Raw genomic sequence first — 20,024 nt, forward strand, 5'->3', positions numbered from 1 at the left:
CATAGTGCACTTTTGTATTCACTAAGAAAGAAAGGAAAAAAAGAAAGTATTCTTGTTATTCTTCTAATGCTAGGAAGAGATACTATGACAAAGGAAATTCTTATAAAAGACAACATTTAATTGGGGCCTTGTGTACAGTTTAAGGAGTTAGTCTATTGTCATCATGGGGCGGGGGAGCATGGTGCTAGAAAAGTAGCTGAGAGAGTTATATCATGAAGAGAAAGAGAGACACTGTGCCTGGCATGGGCTTTTGAAATCTCAAAGGCCACCCCCAGTGGCATCTCCTCAAGCAAAACCACGCCTACTCCAACAAATCCACACCTCCTAATCCTTCTCAAATAGTCCACTCCTTGGTGACTAAGCATTCAAGTATATGAGCCTATGGGGGGCATTCTCATTCAAACCACCACAGAAAGGAAGAAAAAAATCAAAACAAAAAAAGAAGATAAAAGAAAAGAAAAGAAGGAAAAAGAAACAGAGAGAAAAAGAGAGACAAAGAAGCCTGGGGAAATATCTCAGTGTGCAAGAGCTCATAGAGCTCTTTCAGATAACCAGAGTTTGGTTCCCAGCACCAGCGCTGGGCAGCTTACAACCACCTGTAACTCTAGCTCCAGGATCAGACTCCCTCTTCTGGTATCTGTGAGCACCTACACATATGTGCACGTACCCACATACACACACACACAAACATAATTAAAAATAAATAAGTAAATAGTTGTGTTTGTGCTGCCTGAAACCAAATATGAATGAGCAGAGACTGAAGTTGAATCTTTAAGTTGTGCTTTTGTGAAAGAGCCAGTGACCTGACAAGGCAGTGGATTAATTAATATCCTGATGACTTGTTTTCCCTCTCATCTCCAGCCAACGGGCTTTATGGGGCAAGGATGGGGCAAAGGCTCTCAATCATTCCAAAACTCAGTCTCGACCCTCCAGTAAGATAGTCAATAACTTTTCAGAGACATATCATGTCTGCAGTTCTCCTCTAATCATTCCTTTCCCTCTTTTCTCATTCTCAAGATTTCTTGTCTCAGACATTTCTTGAAATGCTGAGTGGAGTTAGAGTCTGCCACCATTAACCTTATACTCCTCCAGAGCCATCTTCACTGGGAAATAAGAGGGTGTTAACTCAGAACAAATTATTAGTATTATTTACACTAATGCTATGCTATTAATAGGTGTTTTCGGATTTCTTTCTGCAGTGTGACTTACAAGTGTGTCTTTGCAATACAGATTTTAAAAGCATCCCTATCTCTCTATCTGTCCCTTATGTTCTGATTAGTTTAATTAGTGGTCACAAAGGCATGCAGTTATGGCAGGACTTCATGGGGGCTTCTATTCTGTTATGTTTTGTGTTAAATGGATTATTTCACCAGAATAACTTAGATAGGTCTTTTTGTTTTCATTTCTGATGTTTTTTCACCAATGAGAACTTAGGGAACTTAGAGAACTAAGGGAACTTCAGTCCCTTAAAAATACTGGACATGTTCTCAATTACTGAGCTACATCTCCAGTCCTACAAAGTCACTTTATTAGGTAGTTTCTTTTGTGATTTTTTTGAGACAGAGTCTCACAGTGTAGATCAAGCTAGCATTTAACTAGAAATCCTCCTTCCTCTGTCTCTCCACCCACAATTTCATTTCTGGGATTATAGATATGCTGCATGCCCAAATACTAGACAAAGATTTTTTCAATTGTTATTGTCTTGATGTGTTCATTATCACCTGGTAGGTTTGCCAATATGGACTCTTAGCAGTACCCGTATAAATCAGAGTTCTCATCTCAAGGGGAGTAAAAGACAGATTACACTGGAGATGAATCTGACTGAACATGGCCCAGGAACATAGATTCGGGTTGTCCCCAATAACATGTTCAAGGACAGAAACAGTTTCATGAAGTTTTTATAGTTACAGAATAAGAAGAAAGGTAAAAAAAAATCAAAGCATCTTTCAAATGCATCATTGGAACTGTCTGGTGGATGGCTTATACTAAAGCAGAGATGTCTTTGCTATAGGTCTCAGATGCTTTCTGATAGTATTTTTAACTTTTAACTAGTGGTATGTTCGATTTCAAAAGGAGATTTCAAAAGCATTATACCTAATAGTTATAAGAATTTTAGGTCAGGTAGAGGTGAGCAATAAAAGGTTAAGGGGACTAAAATTAGCCTGATGCCACTTGGCTCTAGATTTGCAACACTCCAGCTTTCTAAATTTATGTAGTTCTCATCAGTCAGTCTGTTCCAGAATAACAGACTTTAAGCTGTCAGTTACCCAATGCCCATAAGCAAAGGCAGGAGTTCAATCTTTCAGCTGTACTTTATTCCCAGAGAGCTGACAATCTGGAAAGAGACAGAATCTACATCCTAAAAGATCAACCTTCCATTGTCTTTATGTTTACCAGCTAGTATACTTTACAGGGAATCTCAGCAGTGGCTTACCCTTCCATCCCCACTGGTCACTGGTCAACTGGTCAACCTTGTCTCTAAGAGTTTCTCCTTATTTCCTCTTGCACTTTCCCTTGTCATCACTCTCTGTGTTGTGGGATTTATACATGCCCAAAGCCACTGAGTCTTAGTATTCTGCTCAATGTGTCATCTAGACTATGACTAAATTATACTTTAACTCACCAAAAATATACCTTAAGCAGTGTATGTGTACTGAGCTACTTAAAACATATAAATGCAGATTTCATTTAATAATGTAAACTACTTATGCTCTCTTATAATATAGAGTAGGTACTTGTTGTTTTCTAGTGTGTGTGTGTGTGTGTGTGTGTGTGTGTGTGTGTGTGTGTGTGTGTGTTTATTTGGGATAGGCTTCCTCCTTTATAGCATGAAACTCTGGAAAACCACTACCTAGAAAACTTCAGAGTCCCTAGAGGAAAGCAGGAAGAAATCTAGTATGTCTGTTACTTTACTCAGAAATTCAATTCCTAGGCTCTAAGCAGTTGATTTCCTCCTCCCCAGAGACTATTTTTGAAGACCAAAACATTAAGAGAGAAGGCCTGGGCCTGTTATATCTGTCTCACTTATGCTTACTATCTCCTATTTCAACTAAGAAGAAAGTCTAACACAACCAGAAAATATGTATATGATTTTCACATGGAAAGAAATTGGCCCCTTTGTTTCAAATCCAAATGTCTTGGCTCAGTTAGTAAAGCCCTTTCCTCATGAACAAGGGAACCTGAGTTCAGATCCAAGAACACACAGAAAAAGCCAACTCAGCAGTCTGCATGTGTACTCTACATGCTTGGGGCACAGGGAAGTGGGATCCTTGGAGCCCATTGGCTGGATGGTCTAGATAAATCCATGAGCTCTAGGTTTAGTGAGTGACACTGGTTATAAGGTAAAAATCAACTGAGGATGATGTCTGACAATAACATCTGATCTCCACACAAATGTGCACACATGTTTATGTGCACCTGTACACACATGTGTGCGTGCCTACATGAACACACACAACACACACACACACACACACACACACACACACACACACATCATTTCATTTTTAAAATATTTTATGTTTTCACAGCTTTGTGAAAAAGTGTTATTACCTAAGCAAAATATGAATAAGTGCATCAAGATTGGATTAAAAATAGTCGAGTTATTATTGTTTTTCGTTGGAGTTGTTTGGAGTCTGAACAGAATCAACCTTTGTTCCTAAGAAAGAAAGCAACATTGATAGGCTCAACTGTTTGTTTTAAACCAACATATGACAAAAGGACAAATTTACATTAAAGGGAGAGGAGAAAATTTTCCTTAGATATTTGAGAAACAAAAGTTTCTCTGCTCAGAACATAGGAAAAATGTTTACTGCTCCTTAAGTATGCATTTAAATTGGTGTTGTAGTCAGGAGTTCCCTTGTATCCTGCCCAGTCCCACAGTCACTTGGTCCCAAGTAAACACACAGAGGCTTTTATAATTACAAACTATATGGCCTATGGCTCAGGCTTCTTGCTAGTTAGCTCTTTCATCTTAAATTAACCCATTTCTATTCATCTATATGTTGCCATGTGGCCATGGTGTTACTGGTCTGCTGGCATCTTGTTGCTCCTTGGGTGGCAGGTTGGCATCATTCCTCACTCCACCCTTCTTCTCCATCCTCAGTTTGAATGTACTGCCTAAACTTATTCTGCCTTGCCATTGGCCAAACAGCTTTATTTATCAACCAATGGAACAAGTCATATTGACAGCATACAGAAATACATTCCACAATATGGTTTTTTATTTAAATGGTAAAAATATAGGAATAATTTCCCACAAAACTTCATTCTGGGAAAGGCACAAAGCTACACAAGAGAAACCCTGTCTCAAAAAAAAAAAAAAAAAAGAAAAGAAAAGAAGGAAAGAAAAAGAAAAAAGTACTTCATACTTCATTTGTACTAATTTTGCTTCAGTAAGATGTGTTGATTTCGTTTAGTAAAATTTTGGTGACAAAAATTGTAAGGTAATAAGCAGTGTGAACATACAAGCAACTTATGGATCTATCACCTCTTTAAAATAGACCAAAACCTGCATTAGACCAGTAGCAGAACACAGTGACCTCTACAGTCAATGCACACTACAGTACAATGTACAGTAACGGGGTACATTTGACTTACAGATTTCTCAAGCATCTAGAAAGTGTTGAGAATATACAAGTTGTTCTCACTACACTGATTAAGAACAATAACATTGATATTGCTGGATGACTTTGTGTGCTAATAGTATGTTGAGGAAATTATTAAGCACTTTAATGAAGGGTTTACCTAAAGTATTGATGTTTCACACTTATTAAAAACAGAAGAACAGTGCTCAGATGGGAGAGGAGTTCCTGGAGTTTGATGGAGACTTCTTTTCTCAGTTGAACATAATTTGGGGACTATGATGACGAAATGTCAATATTCTCCAAAGTTATTAATATCAGTGGCTTCCAGGTCCTTTGTCTCCTAAACTGAAGCCTGAAAATCATGGAGACAGAGTGTATCTTAGAAAAGAATTTTACTGTGGAAGAAAACTTACAGGTAGTTCTATTGTAGAAAAAAAGCAAACAGAGCTTTTATGGGGGGTGAGCAGGTTCAAGTGGGTTGCTGCTGAGCATCTTTGTGTGGGGATTAATAAGGATTATTGGGCAGAGAAAAGGAGAAGTGAGCTGCTCAATCAAGTTGTCCTAATCACAGATCTCCAGGAGACATGCATCTGCCTCTCGATCCCAGACAGGCTGGTCTGGTGTTTCAGGACATTCCTTCCAGAGCTCATAAAGTATTTAATCACACCCACTAGGATTCTGTCCTCAGTGGATTCTCATGTTAAAAGGGAAGGAACATAAAGATGAGAAACCAGTGAATGAGCCAGTTTTTCTAAACATGGCATTTCTAGCCTCTGACTAGGACAAAACTTCTATAGAACCAACAGTCAAGCATCAGAGTACCAAACAAGAGGATGTGACTTTTTTTTTTCACTTACTTATTTTCTCTCTCTCTCTCTCTCTCTCTCTCTCTCTCTCTCTCTCTCTCTCCTTTATTTTGCAATACAGTTCAGTTCTATATATCAGTCACGGATTCCCTTGTTTTCCCCGCTCCCGCCCTCTCACCTTCCCCCCACCCCACCCCCCATTCCCACCTCCTCCAGGGCAAAGCCTCCTCCAGGGACTGAGATCAACCTGGTAGACTCAGTCCAGGTAGGTCCAGTCCCCTCCTCCCAGGCCAAGCCAAGCGACCCTGCATAGGCCCCAGGTTTCAAACAGCCAACTCATGCAATGAGCACAGGACCCGGTCCCATGGGTGTCCAATCAGTGGGAAAGAGGAGGGTTTATATGTGCAAGAATTGTTGAGACCAAGGTTGGATAAAGCACAGGGACAAATAGCCAAATGAATGGAAACACATGAACTATGAACCAATGGCTGAGGGGTCCCCAACTGGATCAGGCCCTCTGAATGGGTGATCTGTTTGGGATGATGTGACTTTTTATTTTATTTAAATTTGTAATTATTTAATTATATTATATCAGTCTATATTAAAATAAAGTACCAAACAAGAGGATAAAATAAAACTAATTATATTATTTTATTAATTACAGTATTGTTATATCACAGTCTTGGTATCGGGGGGAAAAATGGCTTTTTATATAATGCTATTTCTAAACTGTTTAGCATTCACAATGTGTTTAGCAAATATCAAGACTGAGAAATAAATTTATGATATCAGTATTTAAAAGAAACATAATTAAATGTATTAGTAAATGAATATATAAATAAATACTATAATTAAATACAAGTGGTGTTTTATATATAAAGTGCCCTATAATACTTTCTTGCATAAATATTACTTTTAAATTTTCACTAGGTGGCAGGCTTAGCTAATGCATTACTATGTAGTTTAAAATGACAAAGTTCATTTATGTATAAGAGGCAAGTCACATACATTTTGTTGCAAATAAAATTTCAGCCACAGAAGTCACTCAAAATCAATTGGGTCCTGCAATTTTAATTATTATTTACTCTTAGACTCTACCTCTTATTATGTTCCATCTAATGAGTTAGAGAAATAAGCCATATACATATAGATAAAATTTATGCTTTGTGGGAAAATAACAATTCTCCAAAAGGAAACATACATTTCCATCCTTTAGAAGCTATGTTTGCCTTGGGAGTTTTTCATTCACTAGTGTCTTGATGTCACTTCATGTAGGAGCTGCCCAGTCTGCCACAGTTTATCACCACTTAAACTAATATGCATAGGCTGATAATTATCAAGCTCTGCTGTCTCCGCAGTCAGTTCAGAGAGGTAAATTATGAGTATTTCAATTTTATACCTCTTTTGCTTTTCTCAGAGACCAGAGATTGCTAATAAGAGACCTTTGCCAATTCTTTCTTAAATTAGATGTTAGACACCGGTCCTCTAGTTCCAGAACAGTGCCAAGGAGAAGTCCAGCACTCTCTACACTGAGTAAAGTGGTAGATTTGATATTTCAAAAAATAGAGTTGATTTTCAGTATATGAAAAACCAAAATATTGCTAGATAGTCTTAATAATATACTATTGTTTTTCCTTATCTGGGTTTCTTTCCCATGTACCCATTCTTTATTATAGTGGTAAGAAGTGGCATTTGAGTTTGATTTCTGGAGGATTAGCTAGATTCTAACTATGGAAGTACTACAGTAAACATGTTGTTCTGTTTTTCTGTGCTTCAGTTTCTTCAGTGAGGTGTCTGTTGCAAGAGATTCCTAAAGAAGGAGTTTCCCCACCTGTAGTTTGAGTAGATAATGCAGCTAGTTCTCTTGATTTGCAATAGAAGTTGGAAACTCCCAAACATCAAATTACCAACACAGAGGATGTGATTTGGTGTCTGGACAATAGTAGACTTGCTAAATCTACCAAGAGCAGCCAGAGCCACAATGATAGCCACTCAGGTAGTCCTGTAGATTGAAGTTCATGAAATGGTTTGGCACAGACCAGCGCAAGTCTGCAGACTTTGAAATGGTAGTGTCAGACTAAGCCACCTGCTCTATAGTCTTTCAGAAAGGAGGTGCAAATAGAAACTGCAAAGAAGGAAGCTCCTGTATAAAGTACGGCATTTAATGTCTAAATAAACTACAAGATTCTATGTTAATTGATCTACTTTAATGATATCATTTATTCATTTAGTTTTCTGTCATCTATTATTTATTATTGGCTGTGACATCCAATACGCTAAATATATTCAGTGATATTATTTTATTTATTGAATAGATGACTTCGAACTTCGAAAGATGATATGAGTTTTATTAGTTGGCTGGTCCAAAAATCAACTGGCTATTTTTTCCCTTTGAGGCTTGTAGCTGTAAGTTTCTTGGGTCCTGCCCACCCACCCCCAACAGCGATACAGACAAATCTCTCTCACCCATGGTCCTGCAGCCCCTCGGACCCAAGTAAACACACAGAGCCTTATGTTATTTACAAACTGGGTGGCCTATGGCTCAAATTTTTGCTAGCTTATAACTTAACCCATTTCTGTTAATCTATAAGTAGCCACATGGCCGTAGCTTACCAGTACTTTTACATCTTGCTTCTCCTGGTGGTGGCTCCCAGCTTCTCTTTTGCCCCACCCCCTTTCCTCTTCCCCTCTCTCCAGTTGGAATGTACCGCCTAACCTTATTCTGCCTCACCATTGGCCAAATAGCTTTATTTATCAACCAATCAGAGGAAAACATATTCACAGCTTACAGAAAGACATCCCACAGCACTTCCCCTTTTCTGTCTAATCAAAAAGGAAGGTTTTAACTTTAACATAGTAAAATTATATATAAGAAAACAGTTATCAAGAAAGAATTGCAGTTAGAGTATCTAGTCTATTTGTATTTGGCAAAATTAAAGAAAATATTCTATCATCTATCCTGCATTTGTGAGTCTAAAGTTTTATACATAATTGGAAGGGAGAGATTCGTCCTAATTGCAGGGCTGGGCAGGACTAGAAAAAACTTCCAGCTACAGAGGCTGGGCTTGGAATTCTTTAAGGAGTTTTTGCAATGAAGAGCTTTACACAATAAACTACATTGTGATAATTGAATGAAAAGACAAAGATGCTGAAAGCAGATTGTTTGAGATGCACACAGTATAGATTCTCTGAAAAATAAGCAGTAGAATCCCTGTGTCTACTATCAACCCTTCATCCCAACTGCATGAGCACAGGTTCAGAAAATAGGTCTTAAACAATTCGTTAGTTAATGATAGATAATAAGATAGGCAGACGTAGGCTCTGAATGGAGCACCTGGCCTTTCTAGATGTTGCTATTTTCTAAGAGAAAAATCCCTCAGTCTAGGGCAATAGATAGTGTGAAAATCCAAATGCCAGGGAGCTTTAGGGAGGGTTTGTCACATCAAAAGATTTAAAACTTCTCATCTTAACTGGATTCCAGAGGAAATTTAAAAAAAGGCTTTGATTTTAAAAGGTTGAAGAGAACAGCAAACAAGAAAGCCATGGCATCTTAGGAAGAAAGGCTAAGAAAAGGGGAAAAAAGCTGAAAAAACAGTAATGCCTCTGTAAGATATAACAGTGATGTGGCTCAGCAGAAAGGGGCCTGCCATGTGAGTGGCATGCTGTTCTGTCCTCTCTCTCTCTCTCTCTCTTTGTCTCTTTCTTTCTCTCTCTCACATACACAATAATGATAATAGTAATAATAATAATAATTAATAAAAAACATTTAAATTCATTGGAAATACTATTTCCTGCCACTTGGCTAAATGTTTCACAAACCACCCACAATCTTCTGGACTCCCTTCCTTATAAGACATTCAAAACAATGATATGTTACACAAATAAAATGATTATGTTTTTATGTTAAACCTCATAAAAGAGAATTATAATCAGGTTAAAATTGTTTACTGGTACTATTTACTTCATGCTTGTTAAATGTTATTTAGGCAAAGAAATAAGATCTGTCATCAAAACTAAGATGAAGGCATAATACTGTCTACATTTCTCCAGTTTATAAGGCATGAATGATATCAAGGTTCCTAAGGTCCACCTAGGTAAAGAATGTACATAAAAGATGTACATGTTTCACATAGAGCTATGAAGGATACTGTTCTGAAAAACAGTTTAGTGTGTTGACTTGAATGGTCAAGGGAGCCCTTGCAAAGAGATCTGAAATGGAGTCAAAATGAACCATCTGCCCATCTGGGAACAGGTCCCTGCATGCTGCTGAAGTTTTAGCTTGCCACCATTACCTGGTAGGTGGGAGATGTTTCAGCAAGTCTTCCATCAGCATCAGGAAATGAGATCTCAGGAAATGTAAAAACCCTTTTCAGTACTATGGCTCAGGGATAGGGCTCCTCTTTTAAAAACAAGTACATTCCTTTGTAAAGTGCTGTCAAGCAATGAGCCCCTGAAGCAGTTCCCTCAGCATTGTTAATAGGAAATAAAACTGATTTATTTTTGAGCCCTAATCAAATGACTTATGTCTCACACTTTTCAGTTTGTGCTTGTCCTTGAGTTCAAGGATGAGTTCAAACTACTACTGGTATTCTAATTGATATTAGCTTAGTTTAACTTAAAGGCATTGTTTGGGAAAGGAAGCATATTACCATAGGAAATAACTACTAGAGAATCCCAAAGTATTAAAATCAGAAAAACTATAAGTGAGACATGAAGATCCAATGGAACAGAGCAGCAATGGAAGCAGAAATACAGGCATTTCTTGTACCATCATGATGTCCTTCACTATGAGGGTGAAAGAAATCAAGGGTATGTGTGTGGATATGTGAACTTTTCAACATATAAAAGGGACATAGGAAGAGTAGTTAGTGTAAACACACTTAGCTCGTTTTTAATGTCTTTATTAATGCTTTAACCTTGACACCAGTTCATTGATGAAATTTACCTAAAGTATGGTATTTTCTTACCACAGGGGCTAATTTTACCAAGATTTGACCTTTAGAAAGACTATGTTATTAGGCTAGGAAGCCATAGCTTTGGAAAAGCTCATAGAACGGACAAGAAGAGCATCATGTGAATTTTTTAGCAATCTAAATAGTCATATATTTTATTTTAATATCACCCACAAAATAATCTTAATAACTTCTTAAATCAACTTTATGAGTTTCTCTTCCATGCTGTTTCATAATTATGGAGATAAAATGTCTAATAAAAGGAAAATTGCTGAATTTATTTTTTCTTGCAGTACTAATATGTTGGTTAAAATATTTTAAAAGATAGCGTTCCATTTTTCTTGTGTTTTACAGATCATTTTATGTGGCAGTGCCTGCAGTTGTAATTGGATGTAGTTTTATGCTTCAGACTAAGAATCATTCATTCATAAATATGTTATTATAAAAACATGCCATATTAGATTATTAGTGTGATGCAATTTTTCTTTAATTTAGGTTGTTTTCCAGTCTCAGTATTATCACTGAGCTTACTCACCCAGCAAATATGAGATTCATGCAGTTCAGAGCCAAGGACTGTTACTCTCTTGCACTTTCAAAACTGGAAAAGGTAAGACTAAAATTAAGAAAGCTTGTCCATTTGGGTACAAACAACGGGAGATATATACCTTAAAAGAATAATATGCTTTGGTGATTTCTGGCTTCAGTCGTAACATTAGCACAACCTGAGACAAAGCCAGGTTTGCCCCTGATCTAGGCAAGGGAGACTACCACTTCAACAGAGCTGTGGTAGGACACCAGAGTATGAAAAACAGACACAAAATGCACTAAGGATTGGAAATTTGATTTAATGAGAGTGTTTCAAAGAAGTTGCCTAATTAGGGCTATGTCATTAGAATACTAAACAGATCGATGATTTTACAGTCATGTTCTGTAGACGTTAAGTTTGATTTCCATTCTCAGGGCTAAGCTGAGTGTGGTCCATGGCTTCTCAATTCTTGGGTGATTGTAGACTTGTAGGCAAATTCTCAGAGGGGTGGCTTTATGACTCAGCAATGCACATCAGATTGTGGTTGCCTACTCAGGAGATTCACTAATACTTAGTCAGAAGATGCTAAAACAGTTCTGCAAATGTCAAGAGCAAAGATCAATGTTTCAGCTCACATGTGATTAGCCCACTCAAGTGCAGACAATGCACAATGGTCAAGCTAACAGAAGCTGCCTGAGTTTTGCTGATCACCAAACTTAGTAATGCAAATACATCAACGACAGTTTACTTATGTGTTGTTTATGGCAAGCACAAGGTGAACAGAGTCAGAATATCTGACCTCAGTGATGGGTTTCTCTGCTATGACAGACACTGACTGAACTTTTGAAAGATATGTGGCACTGAAGTGCCTTTGGTATTCTCTATGTAATTGAATCTCCAGAGCTAACACATATGCTATGTTAGTCTACTCCTCTTACTATTACTGTTCTTTAAGTTTGAAGAAATCATTGGTATTCTCTACCTACTGATATGGAAAATGAGATTGACATGGTTTAAATTAGTCTTTCAAGATTATACAGCTCTCAAATAAATGACGTATGGGAAACTTAGAGCCATGAGTGTTTAGAGCAAACAACTTCCAGGATGCCACATCACTTTTAACACTTTAAAGATCTTTGACTGGGGGTCAAATTGACCCAGCTTCCATAAACAAATCCAGTAACTAGGAGTCTGGGAGGAACTGGTTGTGACATGTACTTTTAGCATCGTCCTGACAATTGAGGAGAGATGACATAGCAGTGAAAAGTCTAGGTTCTATAGTCAGAAGCCAACTCTCCACACATCTCAGTAATGGAACCTGAATTAATTATTTTCTTGTTTCTAGCCTTGAAACCTTATCTGGAAAATGATGCTAAGAAGTAAATAATGTCATGTAAAGATTATGGTTCATAAGAAGGTGAAACAGCCTAATATTTAATTTAATAACTATTTGAATGATACAAAAAAGACAATGTTTGCTTATATTGTCACAAACCATGATCCCAATCTCTATCATAAATTATTTGCAAAAACATTTGATGAAGAAATGTCATAATTGTGAATAATATTTTCAGCATTTATGCGTGGCTAAACCTGTGTAATTGTATGTTTTTGAACTAAGTATAAAAAAGACGAAAACAAATGGAGATTTTTTAATCATTTTTAAGCATTTAATTAAAAATGAAACCTATTTACATCTTATAAATCCTGTCTAATATTATAGAAAACTTTATTTGGATATCCATAGCAAAAGCAAGTGTGTCGTATTACATAATGCACTAAGATTACAAATGATATATCAGTTATTTATATGTAACATTTTAATAAACAATGACATACATTTAAAGTGTATAGCAACCAATTTTCTACCTCTTTTCATAGATAGGGAAAACTAAAACTTGTATATCTTTGCAACAAACAAGAAATTCTGTTACTGAACAAGGGCCCTCTGCTAGACACCCATAAAAATCCATTCTGTGTAATCCCATTTGGTTAAAAGGAAGATTTACTATGAGATTGTCCAGGAAAGGGGTCAAGAGTGGAAAACTTGTTAGGGTATTGAAGTTAGAGAAAGTGGAAAAGCTGCTTGTTGATTGGATGACAGAAAGTTGGAGTTGGGATTTTTGCAGAGGCATGGGAGATTTTTCTGGTGAAGTAGCGCTTTCTACATATTAAATATTGATCTTGTGGATCATACAGGAAGGAGAAAGTGGAGTCCTTTCTTGGAGTTCTTTGTCTTATTAATAACAATCTTAAAATAGACTCCAATAAAGCTCAATGACAATAAATGATGTTTAATAATAAACTGTACTCAGGCCGTCAAGGTATAAATGAAGGAAATATTGCAATGCCTGTTTAAGATTTGTCCTGGCACCTCTGTGTCTCTATGATCTGAATCTATAAAGAAACCTATAGAATGAGTCTTTTTTTAATTTAAATGTTTATCTTATGTACTAGTATCTGGTGTGTGTGTGTGTGTGTGTGTGTGTGTGTGTGTGTGTGTGTGTACATATAGGCAGGCATATGTGTTACCTATGTGCCTTACTGAAGGCAACATGGTCAGTTCTCTCCTTCCTCTGTTGGTTCCTGGGGTCTGACTGAAGTTGCCAGGCTTCTGTAGCAAGCACTTTATCCACTAAGCCATTATGCTGACCTTAGACTAAGAGTATTATCTAGTACTCTCAAAATGATTCACCTCGGTGGATTCTATGATTTTCCTTAAAGGAAGAGTGCAAGAGAAAGCCAGAGAGATTTTCCTGGTTCTGATGCTTTAGCAAGTACAAAGGTGGCAATGTGAGTTCTGAGCTCATCATCACAGCAATAGCTTCAGGTTCAAAATAGAAACGGAGCTGAACACAGAGAAGCATCACTGGTCCATAGCAACTTTCAAAGTGTGATTTTGAGGATTTGTCTCAAAAAGGTCTTGATGGTCCTTGGTTATGTCCTGCAGTTGCTAAGTCTTGTCTGTTCCCCTGCAGTCTCAAAGTGGTAGATTGGTTGTGATGGGGTTGGTGTGATGATCTTCATAGCAGAGCTTCCACAGGTGTTATCATTCTAGTTAACTATCCTGTCCATAATATATCGTTCCACCTGAGGTTTTGGCATTATTGTCCCTTCACTAAGTAATGGTAATGTAAAATGAAGAGTGTGGCTTATTAAAAATATGTTTTTGATCTTTGCCCCTGTCATCTGGCTTTAGGTTTTAAAATATTTTAGGATTTTTTTTATATGAGGAGGTGTGTTTTATTATTTGTATCTGTTACTCCTGCCAGATTTAGACTCGTGGAAGAGCTTCAGGTTGGGGCTAGTCACCAGGAAAAATTAATCATATGATTAGAAGGTCGTGACTTTGGTCCTTTAAGCCCTTCCCACCTGCAAGCAGCAGAGGAGTTAAAGCCTACAATATCAATTACATGGCCAATTATTTAATTCATCGTACTTGTGCAAAGAAGTCCTGGTATAAGTTCTGAGAAGGCCCTGTGCTCAGAGTCCCACCCAGACCTGGACGTTCCCTGTCGACTGTTTCTCTGCATCCTTTTTTGGTGAAATAGCATTTCAGTAGGTGCTTTCACCTACTGAGTGGATCACAGTATTATCAGACAGGAGAAACTGTGAAAAGTCCCGAGTTCTATCTGGATGGGCAGAAAAGCCTTTGGCTTGAAGTCACCTGGGACATGTAGCTCATGTGATAAAGTGGGAAGCCATGTGAGCTAGGAGCCCTATAACTTGTGAGTTCTCTGCAGTAAGTGCAACAACTTAACAAGAGACAGGTACTGTATCCATTTAACAGTGGCGGCGGCAGGGGGCGGGGGACTACACACAACATGCTGATACCATAATGGAAACGGTTACACGCAACATTGGTAGTCATTGGACAGCCAAAATGGGGGCTTACTAATAACTAGAGATGAACTGTTTAGAAGCAATAGGGAAAAAAAAAGTTAAAGTTTTGTTTAGCATATGTTCATTTTTTAAAATCAACAAGGAATAATTTTGTGCATCATCTTAACTCAAACTTATTAAATTAAATTAAACTTAAATTAGATTGAATTAAAGGGAATGAATATTTATTGAGCAACCACTGCATGTGCACAAAATGCCTTGGCAAACATTGGCAGTTTTAAAATTGAACAAAAAACTTGGAAATTATAATTTGATGGGTAACACAGATATATAAAAATGCATAAGAAAATATTGTCCAACATTTCATTTTCTGTACAGACTACTAACTTGAATTTTTTGAATTATTCATAAAAAAACAGACTATAATTGCTAAATTGAATTGTGGTACTAAATGCCAGTATTGGGTTTGATCCATTAGTATAGTAGATTCATATACTGTTTCTTATGAATACTATTTATTTTTTCCTTATATATATTTTTTCAAATTAATTTGAGGAAATACAGTTTTTTATTTCTTTTCAAACGGTGATAAAAATAATTTATATGAATAACATCTTTAATATGTGAATTAAGTTTTAAAATAATAGGTTTAAGATCTTCACATTGGACCACTAACTAGGCCATGAGTAGCCCTAGAGGTTCATTTGCAATGGCCATAATGTAGATACTTACTGGGGAACATTCCACAGAGTTGCCTTGTATTATTTTTGAAGATGAATGCATATGTCCTTATACTACAACTGCTAATATTGAGGTTTCAAATGCAGTAAAATGATGGATTGATGTGACACGTGGTTGATTCACAGTATTGAAACTTAAAATACATATTAAATATTGATTAAATAAGTACATATAATGCTACTTTAAGGAGTGTTAGTTATCTATTAACATAGAAATAAATAGGTATATGATATAAAGAAAGGGAAAAAGGAGAAAGATAGATAGATAGGGTTATAAAACACAAAGAAAATTCCTGTGAGTCATGGAAAACTTCAACCTAGGGTGACAAATATCTTTGAAATATGTTGATTTGAATATATATGAGATATAATATATATACATATATATATATGTTAAACAAGGTGTTTTAAAAAAACTAATTTCCTTCTATTTCTGCTCTAGGTTAATTAACACTTTCATTTCTTTCATTATTTTTTCTCTTACTAGTTTGCAATGCACAAACTAATTTTTCATCCAGAAATAGAAGACATTCAGTTCTATGATATAGGAGGCAGCGAAGTAAGATAGAAACACTTCACATCAAGACTCAAATAGAGAAAAGAAAAAGAGACTTAAAAACTCTGGAAGTGGGTAATGGAGAAATATCTAAGCAGTTAAGAGCACTTGCTGCTCTTGCAAAATATCTGTGTTCAATTTCTCGTGCTAGCATTGTGACTTGCACTTGTCTGTAACTCCAATTTCAGAAGATCTGATACCATCTTCTGGTCTCTGTAGACTCCAGGAACACTTGTAATGCGCATGCATGTATTTAACAACCATTTATATACATGAAATAAAACTAAAACATATATCTTAAAAATATGTATAAAAGGAAAAAAAAATACTTTCGAACCAGGACAGCAACATATAAATACATTGGAAAAAAAACGAACACACCTGTGCATCCTGAATAATCTTTCTCCATATCTTACAGGCAGAAGTTACCTGAAACCTTCTGTGTTAATGTCATATTTATCCCAAGCTAACCACATTTGTGTTCAGTAAATGTTTCAGATAATAAGTTTATCATTTTCAGTTAACAAATTTCTTTATTACATGTAAACATATTTCATTTTGCAATTATTAAGCTTCTTTCTAAATTATTTTAAGTCATATAATGAGAACCTAGAAATGGTAGCCCTTGTGTGATCACTCATTTTATGATATATTCACTTTCAGAATCAAATTATCACATTCATTGAATATTGACATTTCAAATCTTTTTCATTCTTTTTGTAAAATTGCTAGTTCTCTAGCACCTTTAATTATTCATGTTTGTAATAATTATATTCAAGTTTTTCTTATGGTATGAACTTTTTACAAACAAATTTTCTTAAATTTCATCCATGCATTTCTCACTCATATTAAATCATGAAACTGGACACAGGCAAGGTTACGTTTAAGGAATCAGACAGGCAATGTTATACTCATCTACAATTATAGTCTTTGCTTTAATAAATTCATGTAGTCTCAGTGGGACGTCTCTGTATCATATGCATGTATTAGTTCCCACCAACCTGTAACTTCTAGCCATGTGGGCTTTTGTTTCTTCAGATAGGTGTAGATAAAATATATATTGATGGATTTTGTCAACTAATTCTACTTTTTAGATACAGTGAAACAGCACCAATAAAGAATAGTTTACTGAATGCATCTGCCTTCTGTCTAGGTAACAAAAGTGATCGTATTATATATTCTCATCAGGATTGGGTCAGTTGTTCAAGGCTTTACTTGCTGCTGTGTTTATAGCCAGCAGGCCAAAAAAGACTGCTTCAGAGTCTTTGATTCATTTTTACCTTTAAAAGAGTTGAGAGCACAAAGGTAGCAAATGATAAATACTGAACTACTCACACTGAACAGAATAGCCTCCCTATGAAGGCCTTTCAGCTTTAGAACATCAGAGGTATTGTGGACAACATGGAGAGCACATGGGAGGCTGTGGAAATCAATGTGTTTTGTAAGAGGAGAGTATTCTCCATGGTGTGCTGGAACTCAGACACAAGAAGTGAATTTTCAGGGTTTAACCAGATAACTACTTGACTCCTCAGGAGCTCTGACTGAGAAGTCCTCGTCAGGCACCCTGGACAGATGGTGGAAGCAGGCACTGGCTGCCCAAACTCTGGTTTTGGGAGTTTCTATGTAGAGGAAAAGGAGCTGGAACATGTCAAAGGAGAAACATGACATGGAGAAAGTGACTCCATCAGATTTTGTACAGTTGATATTATAATTCTATACTTATCAAAAGAGAGCACTTTGGAGTAAATGAAAAGTATTAGAGTCATTCCAATTATTCAGACAAGAGATATTGAAGGCCTGGCAGGGTAATTGTGATGATTAAAACAGAGAATTCTGAGCAAGATGACTTTAGTGAAGTAGATGAGGCATTCATTTAAAGGACGTCAGTATTTTAGTATGTATTGTATGGATGGTACTATGTGAATGAATATATATATATTTCAATATGTATATTTATATTTACACACACACATATATATGTGTATATATCTGTACTTGAATTATGGACATTGGTGCACATATACATGGACATGCATGAGTGGAGATCAAAGGACATGTAGTCAGTTCTCTTCCTACACCATTGGGATCTCGGGGATTGGACTTGGGTTGTCAGGCATCATGACAGATGCTTTTATTTGCTGGACTGTTTCTCCAACCAAAGAAGCACGCTGTTAAAACAAAAAGAAGGGACTTGTATGGAGACAGAGTTTAGCCACAGATGTATCTTGAACTTCATAAAACGGTGACTGAAAGGAGACAGATTAAAGAAATGAATGAGGAAAGAGTTGTCAAGAATGAGATAGTGATGTCAACGATCAGACCAAGTAGAGTTTGAATGTTTTTGGGCAAGCACTTGGAGAGAAGTTGCATAGGTTCATGTTAATAAAAGCTACTAGTGGTAGGGACTCAGTTGTAGGGTGTCGAGAGCAGAAATGAAAGCATGTCAAAGAATTGTTTTTAAGAGAGGAGACAGGAGCCAATAATTTGTTCCAATGAATCTTCATTTGCTTTTCCTCCCACACTATTCTATTACATCCAAGAATTCGTCATCTCATTCCATATGGTACTGGGTGGTCACAGAGCAAACAAAATATCTGCCAGAATTAAATTTCTTGTTCCAAGAAAGGCATGTGTACATGATCTCAAATCTAATAGTAAGACAGGTGTGAGCAACTGCGTTAAATCACCTTAAATCTTTAAACAATGACTTAAGTATCACATAATCCTTTTAAGTGCTTTAGATAAATGCTTATCAAGAAAATAGAAGGTCATCATTGATGCTTCATTTGAATACAGAATTCTGTTAGGAAGGAAAACATTTCCTGTTTAGTGTGGGGCGGAACAGAAGGCTTTGTGCTGGATAGGCAAGTATTCTACTTCTGAGTTATGTCCCCATTTCAGAGATATTAGTGCATTTTTGGCTTCCTTGTTTTAATGAAAATAGAATTAGATTACTTCACCCTTTACTTTCCTCCCTCCAACCCCTTCCATGATCCCCTTCCATGTTCCTCTCAATGCCCCCTCCCGTTCTGAAATTGACAGTCCTTTTTTTTCTTTATTATTGTTACATATATATGTACGTATGCACAAATATGTAAATGTACAAATACATAAATACAACCTGATGAGTCCATTTTTGTTATTTGTATTTCTATGGTTTCACAACTGACCACTCTGTATTGGATTCCAAAAAAAAAAGTCTAATTCTCTTCAACAATGATTAATTAACTTATCTCTTTTTTTTTTTTTTTTTTTGAGACAGGGTTTCTCTGTGTAGTTTTGGTGCCTGTCCTGGATCTTGCTCTGTAGACCAGGCTGACCTCAAACTCACAGAGATCCTCCTGGCTCTGCCTCCTGAGTGCTGGGATTGAAGGTGTATGCAACCACTGCCTGGCTGTTAATCTAGCCCTTTGTCTAGGAGTGGGATTTTCCCCCTCTAGCATTTGCATGCCCATTGATATTAACACTGTTCTGGTCTTGGTTATGCAGCCATTTCTGAAAGTGACAGTTTCACAGCAGACTTCCTGGTATTCTGTCTCTTACAATCTTTCCTCCAACTCTTCTGTGATGTTCCCAGAGCCATAGATGTGGGAACTGTGATGTGGATATACCCGATGGGGCTGGGATCACAGGATCCACTGATCTCTACATTGTGGTTTTCTATGATGGTCCCCATTTGCAGCAGAGGGGTGGTGTAATATCAGTCAAAGGTGGCTCTCAGAGAAAGCAGCTTTGAAGGACACAGATCTGGAGCTAAGCCAGGGAAAGGTGGCTCATGTACCATAGTTACGGTTTTTAAGAGGATTACAATGTATATTTGTGCTACAAGCAATTGGAGAAATAGCTAGTATGTTTTATAAAATACAAAACAAGCAAAACAAAAAAAATGGAACATTGCAAAATGGAAATTAACAGTACACTCATTCATAACTTCAGACCTCCATTAAGTAACTCTAGTGAGAGAAGAAAGACATTGTATATCCCTCATTTTTTCTTTTAACTTCTTGTTTGTAGA

General features: G+C 36.7%; 1 protein-coding gene across 2 annotated transcripts in view; it reads left to right on the forward strand.

Moving 5' to 3' along the window:
* Window positions 1–20,024, forward strand: part of Kcnt2 (potassium sodium-activated channel subfamily T member 2) — a 353,431-nt gene that overhangs the window by 284,906 nt on the left and 48,501 nt on the right. For both annotated transcript variants that reach the window (XM_052737110.1, XM_052737109.1), the window contains one exon: window positions 10,840–10,951. In XM_052737110.1, coding sequence (XP_052593070.1) covers window positions 10,840–10,951 — 112 coding nt within the window. The remainder of the gene's footprint in view (window positions 1–10,839; window positions 10,952–20,024) is intronic.

Source organism: Peromyscus californicus, unplaced genomic scaffold (genome assembly GCF_007827085.1).
Source record: "Peromyscus californicus insignis strain IS unplaced genomic scaffold, ASM782708v3 Scaffold_14__1_contigs__length_90479793_seg_2, whole genome shotgun sequence".
In the NCBI taxonomy this organism is placed as follows: Eukaryota; Metazoa; Chordata; class Mammalia; order Rodentia; family Cricetidae; genus Peromyscus; species Peromyscus californicus.